The sequence below is a fragment of the Neofelis nebulosa genome, chromosome 1, assembly GCF_028018385.1.
Source record: "Neofelis nebulosa isolate mNeoNeb1 chromosome 1, mNeoNeb1.pri, whole genome shotgun sequence".
Lineage (NCBI taxonomy): Eukaryota > Metazoa > Chordata > Mammalia > Carnivora > Felidae > Neofelis > Neofelis nebulosa.
In genome coordinates, this window is record NC_080782.1 from 195,410,217 (window position 1) to 195,426,149 (window position 15,933).

Sequence of the window (15,933 nt, forward strand, 5' to 3'; positions counted from 1 at the left end):
TTACTACTTTGTATTGCCATTGTCGTGTTCTTTGTTCCCATTTTTTTCTTCCACATTTTTTCTAGTTTTTGTGGTCTTAATTGAACATTATATATAATTCTATTTTCTCTTCTTTCTTAGCATATTAGATTTCTTTTGAAGTTATTATAGTGGTTGCCCTAGAGTTTGCAATATACATTTACAACTAATCCAAGTCTACTTTTAAATAATATTATTCTGTTTCATGGGTAGCGTGAATGCCTTATAATATCAAAGGATGCCTAATTCCTACCTTCTGTTCCTTGTATTAGCCTATCCAAGGGATTGTTCATTTCTGTTACAGTGTTTTCTATGATCACTAGCATTTGTTTTTGAGTCTTTTTTTGTTTTTTAGAAGTTCCATTTCTCTGCTTATATTATCCATCCGTTCTTCATGTTGTCTGCCTTTTTTTTTTTATTTTTTTATTTTTATTTTTAACGTTTATTTATTTTTGAGACAGAGAGACAGACCATGAACAGGGGAGGAGCAGAGAGAGAGGGAGACACAGAATCGGAAGCAGGCTCCAGGCTCTGAGCCATCAGCCCAGAGCCCGACGCAGGGCTCGAACTCATGGACCATGAGATCCGAGATCGTGACCTGAGCTGAAGTCGGAGGCTTAACTGACTGAGCCACCCAGGCGCCCCTGTCTGCCTTTTTTATTAAAGCATATTAAACATAGTTTTGGGGCACCTGGGTGGCTTAGTCAGTTAACTGTTCAACTCTTGCTTTCTGCTCAGGTCATGATCTCACAGTCAGTGAGATCAAACCCTGCATTGGGCTCTGCACTGAGTGTGGAGCCTGCTTGGAATTCTCTCTCTCCTCCCTTCCCCCACCCACCCCTCCCCTGCCTCCCATCATCCCTCTCCTGCTTATGCATACACATGTTCTCTCTCCCTCAAAATAAATAAATAAACATTAAAAAAAATAAATCATAGTTTAAAATTTTCTGGTCTCATTACTTCAAACTTCCTGCGTATTTGACTCTGGTTCTGATGTCTGTTCACTCTCTTCAAATTGCCTTTTAGTATGCCTTGTAATTTGTTGTTGAAAGATAGACATGATATAAATGAACTGTAGTAAATAGGCTTTTAGTAATGGTGAGGTATAGGGAGAAAAGAAGTGTTCTGTAGTCCTATGGTTAGGTCTCAGTGTTTGGGTGAAACTGTGCCTCTTGACTATGAACTTCACCAGTGCTTCTCAGCTTCCACCCCCCACCCCTCTTCTATGAACAGAATGGTTGGAGGGGGCCGCAGTTGTGTATTTCCCTTCCTGCAGGTAGGTTAGGTGCTGATAAGACCCTAACAGGGGAGGCTCTGGTAAGGACTTATCCTAAGGGCAGGCCTTGTTAAGAAGAATTTGGTGCTCTGACATTTTTCAATTGAAACGAAGGGATAGTATGAAGGGACTTTTCTCACATTCACTGTAAGGACATGGTACAGCTCCTGGAGATAAGGCTCTCATAACTGCATTCCCTGGGAGTTTTTAACTCAGGCTGTCCACCCTGAGCCTCCAGTAACTCTTCCATTACAGTTCAGCTTTTCTTCCACATTCTTCCACTGTCCATCACTGGGTCCCGCAGATTTTGTTCAAGGGCTTTTTGCCCTGGTAAGGCGTGATTCTCTACATCCTTTTGTCTTTACAGTTTTTAGGGCAGCAATTGGCCTTATGACCTCACTTCTCCGATGGATCTAACAAAGTTGCAATTTTTGTTTATTTGGCTTTTTACTTGTTGTTACCACTGCTTGGTGACGTTAAACTGGTTATGTGGTGGCCTGGAAACCGAAAGTCCCTGAGGATACTTTTAGTTCTTCCAAAAATGCAACATTGAGAATCCAGTTCTTTTCCTCTTAACTCTCTAGGAATTTCCTCAAATAACAATTCCAGGATCGTTATGTAATCAGAGATCTGTACAACAAGCAGAGAGTGTAGTTGTTGGTGGTTATTATAAGATACTACACTTTGTTTCAAAATCTGATGAGTGGAAAGCTTTCTGTTCCTATACTTTTTCACACAAGAGCAGAAAAGATTGATATTTCAAAAGACTAAAATCTTTTAAAATTTACTCACTGCTGCTCTATGTAGTGAAAATAAATAAATAGAAGTATTTGGCCCATAACTGCTTTTTTCAGGATGCTAAATTCTTGGCACAAGATAATAGTATCATGTGTCCATTTTTCTATTGTGGAATTGCCTAGACCATAATTTGCAGACTGAATAGCAGTATAGCACAGATCTCTCTGCATAATGAAAATATTTGCAAACAATTGATAGCCCACGTGAAGCAATATAACAGGATTCAATGCCTCAATTACACATATAACTTAGACACTAACTTACTTTCAATTTCACTTACAAGTTTTTAGATTTGCAGTAGTTAAATGTTAGCTGTAGCACGAACGTACACATGAGTGACTATGCATATGTGTGTGTGCGTGCGCTTTCCTGGCTAGAGAAATGATGTGACACTTATATACTTTATGAGAGAATCTGAAGAAAAACATTGATTTCTCTCCTTTGGTTTCTCTCATCTGTTCTTCTTTTAATCTGTTTCTTTTTTATCTCAAAATTTGAACACTCATATATTTCTTTTAATTTTACAGAAATGTGAAATTCATAAAAAGTGAGAAAATTTGTCAAAGCAAAGATGAAAACTAACTCTCCATGCCCTTTCACCTGTAATGTTGAATGTGTATCCTTTTAGTTCTGTCAGTCTCCCTCCTCTTTTCTTTATCTCTCTTGCACTCTCTCTCTTGGTATGAGCTTTAGTTTTTTTTTCCAACGTTTTTTTTTTAATTTTTTTTTATTTATTTTTGGGACAGAGAGAGACAGAGCATGAACGGGGGAGGGGCAGAGAGAGAGGGAGACACAGAATCGGAAACAGGCTCCAGGCTCCGAGCCATCAGCCCAGAGCCTGGCGCGGGGCTCGAACTCACGGACCGCGAGATCGTGACCTGGCTGAAGTCGGACGCTTAACCGACTGCGCCACCCAGGCGCCCCGGTATGAGCTTTAGTTTTTTGTTTTTTTTAATTTTTTTTTTTCAACGTTTTTTATTTATTTTTGGACAGAGAGAGACACAGCATGAACGGGGGAGGGGCAGAGAGAGAGGGAGACACAGAATCGGAAACAGGCTCCAGGCTCCGAGCCATCAGCCCAGAGCCTGACGCGGGGCTCGAACTCACGGACCGCGAGATCGTGACCTGGCTGAAGTCGGACGCTTAACCGACTGCGCCACCCAGGCGCCCCGAGCTTTAGTTTTAAACATGGCAACATAGTCTTCCGTCATCCCTTTTTTCACTTACGATCGTCCACCAACTTCAAGACAAAAACCTACATATCATAAATTTAATGCATAAATATTCTTCAGTGGTTTGTGTATCCCATCATCCATTCAGCTAGTTTTACATTGTTTGGCATTTAGATGGATTCTTTTTGCTTTTTTGTTTAAATACCGTAAGCAGTTTGGTGTTATACACACTTACATATGTGCTTGTTTGGTGATTTTCTTAAAGAATATCATTTGCTTTCATTGTTTTTACAGAGATGCTCATAGGCCTTGATGTTTCTCATCTACTTGTGTGTTTTCAGCTTTTTACAGAGTTTAGTAAGCTTTTAGGTTAATGTTGAAATAGAAAATAGCTTTTTGTGGTATTTGAGGCTGTTGTTCCTATAATTTTTTAACATTCAAAAGGTGGTGATAGTTTACAGTGATCTGATCGTTAGGAATAAACCATGTACTTGTGAGCACGATAAACTTTACCTTGCTTTGCCCTTTTAAATCTAGCAGCAATATCTTTAATTTTAAAGATAGCGTTTATCTGACATTATGTTGAAAAATAATGCTTCTAAAATAAATCTTTGTATTTAAGTAATCATACTTGTTAATTATATATTTAAATATATTACATGATAAATATAGTACATAACCTCATACATATATATAACCACATATATGTAACTTATATATAGTACTTTACCTCTTTTATAAGTCACTTTTAATTCTTATGTACTAATAGCCTTATTTTATGACTTTTCCATTATTTAACTCTCTTCATGATGCAGTTGAATTTTCTAAGGGTTCCTTGTGGCCTTAGAATCCTGATATCTATGAAGAAAAGTAAAGTGTAAAACATGATCCAGTAAACCAGATATAGAGCTAAGAATTAAAGCTCTGTCTTCTAGATTCTTGTTGCAGGTTGCATTGCCATATTTGGGTAGTTACAGTTTCTTTGGGGATTTTTGAGGCTACTTGGGTTGGTTCTTACTGGCCATGTCTAAGAATGGGTCAGGAGAGCTTCCTAGAATTGCTATATTAATACTGAAATTCTCCAGGTTTCTTTCAGGCCCTTGTAGCTTGAACTAAAGAGCAGATTCATAGCTCCTTCCTGGGATCTTTGCATTTGTTTAGTGGGAAAATTAGAAAGGGTTTTGGAAGGAATTTAAACAAAATAATAAAACCATCTTAGAAAACGTTGCTAATTTCCCAGCAGGTGTGTTTTAAAGTAAACTATAGATATTCTTTATATCGGATATTACTTTCTTTTAATATTGCGGTAGTGTTTATATTATTGGGCAATAAAATTCAACATAAAATTAAGATTCTTTCCTAATGAGTTCATAATATCAGTAATTACAAAATAGTGCTTCTTAAGTAGGGGCACCTTCCTCCTCTCACCATCCCCCTCCCTTTGACATTTCCCCTCCCTTTGACATTTGGCAATTTCTGAGGACATTTTTGGTTGGTACAACCGTGAGAGAGTGAGAGAGTGCTACCAGGGTCCGGCGGTAGGAGGGAGGGAGGCTGCCGAACATTTTACAGTGCACAGGAGAGCCCCAACAACAAAGAAGTCTAAATGTCCATCTGGTCTGAATGTCCATCTCGCAGATGTTGAAAAGCCCTGGTCTAGAAGAATATTTGAGTGATGGCATTAGACTTCCTAAGCAGGGCATATTTACTCTCTTATATGCAACATTTATGTTAGCCATATTCAGTAGCAAGTAGCAGAAAAAGGTAATAGAAACTTCCTGGGTACAGTCAGTTATACAGGTTCAAAATTATACTGTTTCTATTTTTATGGGTCCAATTTATTAAGAGGCTGGCAGGATGTTCGAGGCCTGAGTAAATGCCATGCACTTCTGTAATTCCTTAATAAAAAACGTGTACTTCAGATTTCTGTTGAGTGTATTTTGTTTCTTTTTTGACTTCCATTGTGTTACATTTTAGAATTTGGAAAGTACCCATAAAAGGGGAAGAAAAATAGCCCTGGATTTAATTTATATACACATGCACACATACACATACCTTAGAGAAATTCTAAGATGGGATAAGGATGGTTGATAAAATGAGGAGGTACAGGGATGGGGGGAAGGACGTTGATGATGACGGCAGCATAGATAATGACATGAAGGTGTTAATATCACCGACTTCATACATTTTAAACTTTCAGCCATTTGCATTTATTGTATCTTCTCTGTAGTTCTTTTGTTTTCCCCCATATAATTTTGAAAGTTTTACACATTTCAAATTACAGGCCCCTCTGTAGGTATCTTCTCTAGTAACATACATGTGAGATATGTTGTGGTAGTAAATATTTTTCTTTAAAACAGTGTACTTCTGGGCAATCATGTGAAGGGGAACCAGAAAGAAAGGTTACTGTAGCACTGCATCAAATAACATTTGGTTGCTGGGAAGGGCTATCTGATGCTTTGTGGTTGTGTTTAGTAGTTAGAGATGTTAAATGCCCTCATTGGGGCGCCCAGGGAGAGGCAAGTTGTGACCTTATCTAATTGGTGCACGTCGTCAGTTTTAAACAGACAAAATAGTTCATTCTTGCCATTCTTCTGAGCAAATATATTTTAATTGTGTAGCTCAGTTGTCCTTCAGTTTCCATCATCAGTATTTTTAAATAAATTTACCATTTCCATTCTACTTTTATAATAACTATAGAGAGCATATACAGAAAACTGAACGGGTTCTGCAGAATCAAGCAAAAATCAGATTAGAACATCCATACTTAAAAGTAAGTTTGGAAAGTATGGGTAAGATAGTATTCCTATTACTACTACTAACTAAAATTAATTAATATAGCTATTACCATAAAAGACTTGTGCTGAAGCATTTTCTGTGATTATCTCACTGAATGAATCCTTAAAACAGTTCTGTGAAGCAGAAAGTTATCTGCATTTTACATATAAGAAAACTGAAACCATAAGAAGGTTAAACACCAAACAAGTGTGTTGAGTCTAACCCAGGAAGCGTATTCATTGAGCCCGTGTTCTAGGCAATATTCTGTTCTTATTCACACTTGTGTGCAATTATGAAAGCATCCAGAAAAAAAGCGTAGAAAGGAAGAGAGAGTGCTTTTCAAAGGTAAACGATCAGGTGGTGTGAATTCTTGGAGACGGTATTGGGATAAAATGAAAGTAGGTGTGTAATAGTATTGCCAATAACAATGTTGACTTAGGACAGGATTTGGATTAGACATCAATTTTAATTATTACACCTGAAGACATCATTTGGGAAATGTGGAAGAATCACAGTTAGAGGTGAATATACTTGGAAACTGACAGATTACGTTTTGAGTTGAGCCTATGCATTTGGCAGTCAGCCAGTAATGTCTTCACTGCATTCCCAGGATCCAGAGTATTGGGGCGGGGGTGCGGAAAATGGAGGAAATGCATGGCCACTTTGTGATATATGTGACATGACTGGCCAGACAATGCAAACTATTGTTGATACAATCTTTTAATAGCAATTACTTTTGCTGCATTTTTTTGACAACATGGCTAACACTGCATAGTGCTTTTACATGCTTTGACAATCTTTCTTGGATGAAATAACCTGTAAAATTCATTGTTTTCTACCGTTACTTTTTTGAAATGTGTTATGAACCAATATTGTGCCTAGAGTTTTCAAGTAATATTATATTTGGTACAAAATCTTAATAAATGTTTACAGTATAAAATAAAGGAGTGAATAGTAGATTCTTTGAGAAAAAGACAAAAGCTAGTTTACACATCTTTCTGGCCATGGAGGAGACTGCTAAGGTCAAGCTTTCTCTTTTTGTTTTCATTAGAATAGTCATAATAAAAAAAAAATTAACTTGGATTTTTAATCTCCCCAAAATTCTTTTACTTATTCCTAACTTCAGTACTGTTTCTTCAGGCTGTGCGGGAGACAAACACTCAACAAGCCCATGTTTTAATAAGATAGTCCATTTGAATTTGATAAGGAGCCTTTTGACATCATCGTAGACCAGGAAAGGTGGAAGTATAGGTCAATAGTCATTTCCCTTGTTTCCTGCAGAAAATAAATGACTCAATACTCGATAGTAATCTTACTTTTCTCTAGACACAGAAGACCAGTGTTGTTATTTCATTACATAATCCAGTCAGTGTTCTGGATGTGTTTTCATTATTATCCATGTGATTTTCATAAAGGGTAATGGCTGATGAATATATTAATGTACCGTCCTTTTAAACTTTCTTTGGCAAATATCTGGTTTTGTTTTTTGTTTTTGTTTTTTTAAGTTTCAGGAATCACAGAAGTCTGTAAAACTTTACAAATCCTGGAGACAGTGTTAGTAAAAGCGGAGTTAGTTCTTGTCTTGAATATATAGCTAATAAAATGATATATGTTTGCTTTATTTCAACCAAACCTGTGTTTCTAAGTTTGGATAAATCTGACTTTCTGTATCTCTTACAAGATCTGAACATAATCTGTTTAAGAGAAATCTTCCTCTGTGTGTAACAGATCTTGAGTATGCAAAAATGTTGAAATTAAATGATATACCCAAATATTCGTGTTTCCCAGAGTACAGTAGGTCCTTTAAGGGATATTGGAGGAATATATGATATGGTTGGCTTTTCCTATTGAATTTCCTGCCTTCACCTTCGTGAACAGTCTACAAAAATCAGCGCCATTCTTGACACTCCCTCTCCCTCTATTTTATCACCACACTCTCTCCTCCTCGTCAGTCATCAAAGGTGGTTCATTCTACCAATGAACTATTTCTCAAACATTTTTCCTCCTCTCTCTTCCCATTGCCATGGCCATCAGTCAAACCCTGACCACCTCTCCCCTGGGCTGCTGGGGTAGCCTGTGAACTGGCTCTTCTTTCTGCATCAAGTCCTGTATGTTTAAAAGGCATCTTCCAAATGAATTCTAGTGCTGTCTTTCTAAACACAAAGCTTAAACATATCGTGTTTTGCGTAATAAGACTTCACAACTCTCAGTCACATATTGCCCAAACACATTTCTTCGGGAGCTTTTCTGTCTTGTTCACTTAGGCCCCTAGTAGCTAGCATATGGTGGCATTAACGAAACACGTTGTAATGAATAAATGAAGATCCCATAACGTATAAGACCCCTTACCACCTGACCCAAAGTTACCTATCTGATCTCCTCTTGAGTTTCTCTTCCAATAAGCAGTATGTTCCAGCCACACCAAATGTTTACCATTCTTCCTACATGTGGGGCATTTTATAGCCCTAACATTGTGCTTGTCCTTTTCTTCTCATCTGTCAGGAATCAATGATCACCCAGGCAGTTAGACCCAGGGAATGAATTGACCTTATGTCTGCCTATAGTTATTGCTTCATTAGCCCAACAAATATTTACTGAGCACATACTATCTCTTAGACACAGTTATAAGTCTGGGGGTAGGGATACTGTTAATGAACAAAAAGATAAAGTCATGCTCTTTCTGGAACTTACATTCTAGTGTAATAGCAAATCAAGAATTTGTCAGGTGATGATGGATATAAAGATGGAATAGAAGACACAGGCCCAGACGAGAGAGCATTTTTTTTTAATGATTATTTTTGAGAGAGAGTGTGCTTGTGCATGTGAGTGGGGGGAGGGGCAGAGAGAGTGTGGGATAGAAGGCCCAAAGTGGGCTACATGCTGACAATAGAGAACCCAACATTTGACATGGTTAAAATGTAGTTGAGGGGAATTAGTACCAAATGGGATTGGGTAGTGGGTTTGAAGTACATTGGACAAATAATCAGAGGGACCTCCTGTAGGACAGGGTAAGGGCTTTGGACTGGTCTCAATACTCTGCCTTCAGTGTACCCCTAATCAGCCTGACTCTGCCTTGATGCTCCAGCCCTGATTCCAGCTTTTTGTTAGATCGGGAGCCTGAAGCGCACTAGCCAGAGTGGCTTTGGTGGCTCTGGGCTCATGCAGCTTTGCAGCTAATGTCTGACTACTCAGCAGTTGATGCGCTCTATCCCTGGTAGCAGTGGGAGGTAGACTTAGCCCCACCTTTAGACCACCTACCATCTCCGGCAGGTTCCCTCATCTCTCTGAACTTGTATTTTCTTGTCTAAAATGGACATAGTTTTTTTTTTTTTTTTAAAAAAAAGGCTGTTAGAGGAATAAATGGCTAGAATGTAACCCTGTAAAACTTTCTCTCTTGTGTTCACTGATAGACCCTAAATGCCAAAACCATGCCTTGTACTCAGTAAGTGTTTTCTGAGTGAATCCGGAAGTGTATGGTTGAACCGTGTGTAAAGCACATGAAACAGCACCCAGTACATAAATGCTCAGTGCACGGCAGCTGTTGTTATTATAGTTGTTCGTGTTTTTATTTTTAAAATTATGTTCCCTGTGATCATACTGTAGTTGTGTTGCAACTGTTTTTCCCATGTGTGGGGCTTGTCTACTGCAATGGCCATTCTGCCTGGGCTCATGGTACCTGCTTTCTGTGTCTATACATATGCCCAGGGAAGCAGGCTTGGGCTGGGCACATGCTTTCTAATTCCTGTTCGCTCTGTTCCCTAGCTCTGACCTCACAATTAGTTTCTGCTAGCCCTGGAGAGACTCTTGTTTCTGGCTTCCTTTTCCAGAACTGAACTCACTTCTCTCTCAGGTTTGTTTGTTTGTTTGTTTATTTATTTATTGAGATATCATTGACAAACAACATTCTATTAGTTCCAGGTATATAACATTAAGTGATTTGATGTTTGTATATATTGTGAAAAGATCACACAGTAGGTCTAGTTAGCATCGGTCATCTTACATAGCAAAAATTTTTTTTTCTTGTGATGAGAACTTTTAGCATCCATTGTCATAGCAGTCTTCAAATATGCAATGTTTATTAAATATAGTCACTCTGCTGTGTATTACATCTCTATGACTTACTTGTTTTATAACTGGAAGTTTGCACCTTTCGACCACCTTCCCCCACTACACACACATACATACTCTGCCTCTGGCAGCCACCAGTCTGTTCTTTGTATCTATGAGCTCATTTTTTTTTTTTTTTTTTAAGATTCTATGCATAAGCAAGATCGTTTGATATTTGCCTTTCTCTGACTTACTTCATTTGGCATAACATCCTCAAGGTTTATCTGTGTTGTTGCAAGTGGCAAGATTTCCTTCCTTTTTATGGCTGAGTAATTCTTTTATCTTTACATGACATCAAGACTACTTGTGCGCTCATCCTGATAGCCAAATACCTGCTCCTGCGCTTTAGATCTCCCTGCAATGTTAACACCTGTGTGGCTACACTGAAGTTTTGTCCCCCCCCCCCCCCCCGCCACACACACACACACACACACACACTCCTGGGGAGTTGCTGGTGGGTTGGCACTTCTCTTGCCATGATATTGTCCTGGATTTTTACCTGGTTTCTGTGCTTCCATCTTTGGCTTGCCCCTGTTATTTGCCACAGTGCCTCATGATTCACAGATGTGGCGTGGATGGAATGAAGTGACTTTGGCATAGCAGAGACCCTCACTGCATGTTTATGGAGAGATTTGGCTAACTCACAACCCCCAAGTGTGTGCAGTTCTTCAGAATTCGAATGACAAAAATAACATTCGACTACACTTTGTATTAATGCTGGGGTGGAGTGTTGTTTGGAATCTCAGTTGACATTTTTAAAATATCAGTGTGAACTGCATCATCGTGGTAATTTAACACTTTGCCAACAAAGGAAACCGCGTGATCCTTACTATCAGGAAAATATAAGTTGCTGCATGGCAAATACTGTTTTACCAGTCCTTATGAGAGACATAATGTGAGGTATTTATGGAAGGGTTTTGTTTATAAGAGTAAAGACAGATATTTTGGAGTAAGGTGTGTATGGATCATTGAAATCACTGAAGGGGATTTCAGCTGAGATTCCACTGGGTCTCTAGTTTAGCTCTTAGTTCTGCCAGTACGGTCATCAATGTGATGTCCTCTGCCCCATGCTACAAAGCAGTGGAAGATGAAAGGCTGGGACAGAATGGCAAAGTAGGTTTGAACTGATGTTTATTTTGTACCATTTGAGGTACTTTGATTGATTATGCATATGCCTGTACCAAATTGATTAGTCATTGTGAGGATATGTGAGCTTAGAAAAGTATACTTTTACACTTAACCTAAGTGATTATAAATTAAATGTGATGCCCAGCTCTCTCTTGAGTATCTGTCCAATGTAGGAGATGAAGTTCCTGTACCATGCAGGTACATGAAGCTCTTGCGAAAATATTGAATGAGCCACCAAGGGCATATGAATATTTTCAAAACACTGGGTAGCAGATGAGATTACCATAGATTTTTCTGGATGTTGAAATCAGGATGGGATTGACTCGCTAAATTAATTATGAGATATTTCTAGGATAGGATGTATAATCTCATAAAGCCAAGAAAATATGTTGAAAGTTTAAAGAAAGAAAAAAAAGGAAATAGCTTTGAAACCATGGTTTTATTTAACCTGTTACTGGTATTTCCCCAAATGTTGATTCTCATCAGTGACCAGAAGGTGTACATTCAGTTCACCTACTAAATCAACTCAATTCTGAGAGGAGCTGTGCACTGAGGTCCCAGAGCTCCTGAGGGAGAGATGGCGGGGGAGGGGGAGGAGGGGGCAAGGAGTAAGTATGGGGGAGGGCAGAAGAATTGGTTTGGAACAGAGGTATAATGCTCAATAATCTTGAGACCTTGGACAGTTTAACCTCCTTGTGTCTCAGATGCCTCATCTTCAGATAATACAGCCTTGACCTCTGCGGTTGCTGTAAGGACTAAATGAGTATCTCTTAGTACAAGGCGTCATCCTTAATAAATATGCAAATATTACGTTTTATTGTTATGTTTGGTACCAAGATAATAATAAAATGACTGTTTTTGTATGCTATGATGTGTTTTGTTGCATAGCGTTAGATATCTGAAACTGTTGGCTGAGTGTAATTCTAATTTCTTAGGTTTGTTGATCCTCACCTATAAAAAGCAAGAGGAATTCACTGATTCTCTAGTGTTTCAGCACAAGTTTGGGGTTGTGATAAAATAATTGCGTTTTCTCCAAAGAACCAGATGGCCCACAGTCAAGAGGAGGGAGAAGAAAAGACTTGCATTTTGGGAGGACGAGGGCAGATAGATTGTAGTAGTTGCCCTGGGAAAGCTACTTCCCCATTCTGTGATTGATTGATTGATTGATTGATTTAAATTTTTTTTTTTTAACGTTTATTTATTTTTGAGACAGAGAGAGAGCATGAACAGGGGAGGGGCAGAGAGAGAGGGAGACACAGAATCTGAAACAGGCTCCAGGCTCCGAGCCGTCAGCACAGAGCCCGACGTGGGGCTCGAACTCACGGGCCGTGAGATCATGACCTGAACCGAAGTCAGATGCTTAACCGACCAAGCCACCCAGGCGCCCCCCCATTCTGTGTTTTTATGAGATAATCATTGAGTATCGGTCCCAATTCCTGCACATTCCATTCAAAATATTTTGCGATGTTAGGATCACTGAAGTTTGTGCTTGTACTGGTTGAATTAGGAGAGCTGCCGTCAGCTGGACTTCTGTGTTGCAGATCTTACCTGGCAAACAGGAAGGTCCAGACACAGTTCTCATTCAGTGCACATGTAATTGGTCAACAACCAGCTAATAAATCTGATGGTAACTTTTGCTTTAATTAATAAAATGTACTCCTGCAAAACAAGTAATTTAAGTGTATACGCATACGTGTGTACCTGATAATATGCATATATACACACGTATATAAATTATATAGGGTTTTATAATATTAAAATGCTTATTACAACATAAATATAGGAAGAGTACCATGTTACTAAAATTGATGACTGTGTAATTTTATTTACCTCTTGGGAATCAGTTGAGCTATTGATTCCACAGCAAATGTGTTTTGATTAAGATCATGGCAAGATATGTTTGACAGCAATTTCAAATTATTAGAGTTTATTACATATTCAAAGTCTACAGTCAACTGAGATGGTATGTATCTGATTTTAGCTTAGATAAATCTATGATTTTGTTTCAGGTACTATATCCTCCATACTGTACAATTACCATGTGCCTTATAAAAACCCTACCCTTACTGGGCTGGTCTGGAATATGGTATGATGCTCAGTGTCTATGTTTATATTAAATAGGGTTAGAATCATGAATGTAGAGATTAATGTGCTTTATAAATATTTACAGTATTGCTTTCAGGCATATATACAGATTGAATCTGCACTAGTTGAGTTTAGTAGTTAATGATTGGTTTTTTAGTTGTGAACATTGTTTTTTAAGGTGTTTATTATGACTGTGGCAGTGGATGATCCTGGAAAATCACAGAAAGGGAATTATTTCCAGAGAAAGCTTAATTCCTTGAAAAACTTTCAGTAGGTTTTATTTTTCCACTTTTGAATGAAACTCAAATGTACATCCTGTCTTTAACACATGTAGAATTATTCAAGAATAACAATTAAAAAATCATGAAAATACAGTGATATTTAAATGTGCTAAATGGAACATGGGCCCAATCAGGTTTTCATGATTTATCAGTTTTTAACTTCAAAGACTCTGGTTAGCTTGCATTTTTTACACTAATGAGTTTATCACAGCCCGTGAGGAGCGTGGTGAAAGTATATCAGCTGTAAATTGGTACAAAGCACTAAAAGGGACATTAGCCTCTAATCAGATTCCAACAGTTCATTAAACCTGTCTTTCCAGAATCGCTCTTTGTCTTTTCCCTGCCTTTGCAAGGCATCTTCTTCCCTTTTCGTCTGGGCAAGACCTCCTCTGGGGTAGGAAGCAATATCAACTCATTCTTCATTTTCTACCAAGCAAACAGCCTAGGGGATGCTTTGTTAGGGTAGGTGTCTGGCCGCTGTGAAGGGCAGGGGTGTTGAGGGCTGGCCGGCTGCGGGAAGGCTCTCTTGAAACTGGGTGGTTGCAAGCCAAGCTGGCTGCTTCCAATCACGGAAGCAAGTGGCACATTAGGATTTGAGATCCATGCCTGATGTGTAAACAACTCACCAGCCTCCATGAAAGGATTTCAAGCTTGGAACAAATTAACTGAGCTTGCCAGGGATACCACAGTTCTCTCTGCTCTGAGCTATTAGGATGCAAAATGCCTACAAAATATGGATGAGTCAAAAGCACAAATTTAAAAAAATGTATCCTGCCAGTTTTAATAATACTGCACATTTCTAAGAAAAGAACCTGACAGTAATTTTTCTTCTTTTTATTACCTGATAGGCTAGGTAGCATGGAATTTTTAAATGCTCATTAGTTAGCTCAAGAGTAAATTTGCTTTTTCTTCCTGTTGATGTCTCAGAGCAAATATTTGTGATAAGAGGCCCTATAAATTTTATTTCTCCTTTTTTCTTAAACAAAAAGGAGTGGCAAGAAATAGAGATAATTAGAGCTTTACTATACTGCACTCTGTCGGTATTATTTGGTAATAAAAACATTTATGATTTGTCGAAGTGGGAGTTGTTTTTACTTAACTGTCTATTTGATAGAAAAGCAGCTATGTGAAGGGCAAAAACCTGCAGGTTTAGAAATGCTATTAACCTTTGTCATCATGTAGGCAAAATATTTGGAAACAGATCTCTTTTTCTTGTCATGAGACCACGTTAGTATCATGTGCTTATGTTCTGTGACTGAGTAAAGAAGCCATTCTAAAAACTCAAGTCTAGTCATTTTTGTTTCTTAGTTTGGACAGGATATGAAGGTAAAATTGACATTCTAACCATGTTTTAAAACATGATTTTGGCCTGAAGCAAGCACTGGTAAGTGTCTTTCTGACTCCCTTCATAGATTATTGACTTTAGAAAATCCCCAAAGCGGTGAAAATTAGTAGAAAATAACCTTGATTTAATCTGTTTGTAAATATTGTTTGAAATTCTGTTGAGTCACAATAGAAATAGGTTCTCCTTTAAAGAAGTGGCAAATTCAGCCAAACATACACCAAAACAGAAAACAAATTTATTTTCTGGTCACGACTTCAGCTTAAAAATTCATTCTGAATCCAAAATTTATATTAGTTGTTCTTGAAATAGATGTTTGGGGGTGGATATATAGAAATTTTCATTTGATCTGAATTGTCATATCACAATTTAGTGTCCAGAATTATATTATCTTGGTTTTTAAATTATGAAGACTTTGATAATAATATGAGAGCATCGTCATTATTTTTATTTATTTTCTCCTTTGTGGATTTATGCACAATATAACCTCCAGAACTCAGGAAGAAGGAAACTTGTCTTCTGTGTCCCTCCACTACTGCGAAAGTGTCATGAATTGTTCCAGCCCTATATATATTAATGTTAAGGTTTCTTTACTCCAGTTTATTATAGTCTGACCTCCAACCCAGAGGTCAGCGAATCAGACTGATTAATTCAACTTCTTGGTCATTATTTCAAATGATAGTTCAGAAAGGGGGCATAATTGGTTATACTGCTATTCTCATTTAATTATACTTCATTGTTAAAAAATTAGGTTAGCAGTACTAAACGTACTACAGTGAAGGAAGACTCTACCAGATGTCCTGTTTTGAATGCTGTATAACGGACTTTCCCTCTTTCTCTCTTTTTTATTCTCAGAATATCAACACCTTTGAGAACAGAATGTTAATGCTTGATGGGATGCCGTCAGTCAGAGTCAAAACAGAGCTTTTGGAATCTGAACAAGGGGTA

The 15,933-nt window shown here is 38.1% G+C and overlaps 1 protein-coding gene across 9 annotated transcripts in view; it reads left to right on the forward strand.

Annotated features, from left to right (window-relative positions):
- Positions 1–15,933, forward strand: part of KLF12 (KLF transcription factor 12) — a 447,719-nt gene that overhangs the window by 180,306 nt on the left and 251,480 nt on the right. For all 9 annotated transcript variants that reach the window (XM_058682966.1, XM_058682944.1, XM_058682929.1 and 6 more), the window contains one exon: positions 15,841–15,930. In XM_058682966.1, coding sequence (XP_058538949.1) covers positions 15,841–15,930 — 90 coding nt within the window. The remainder of the gene's footprint in view (positions 1–15,840; positions 15,931–15,933) is intronic.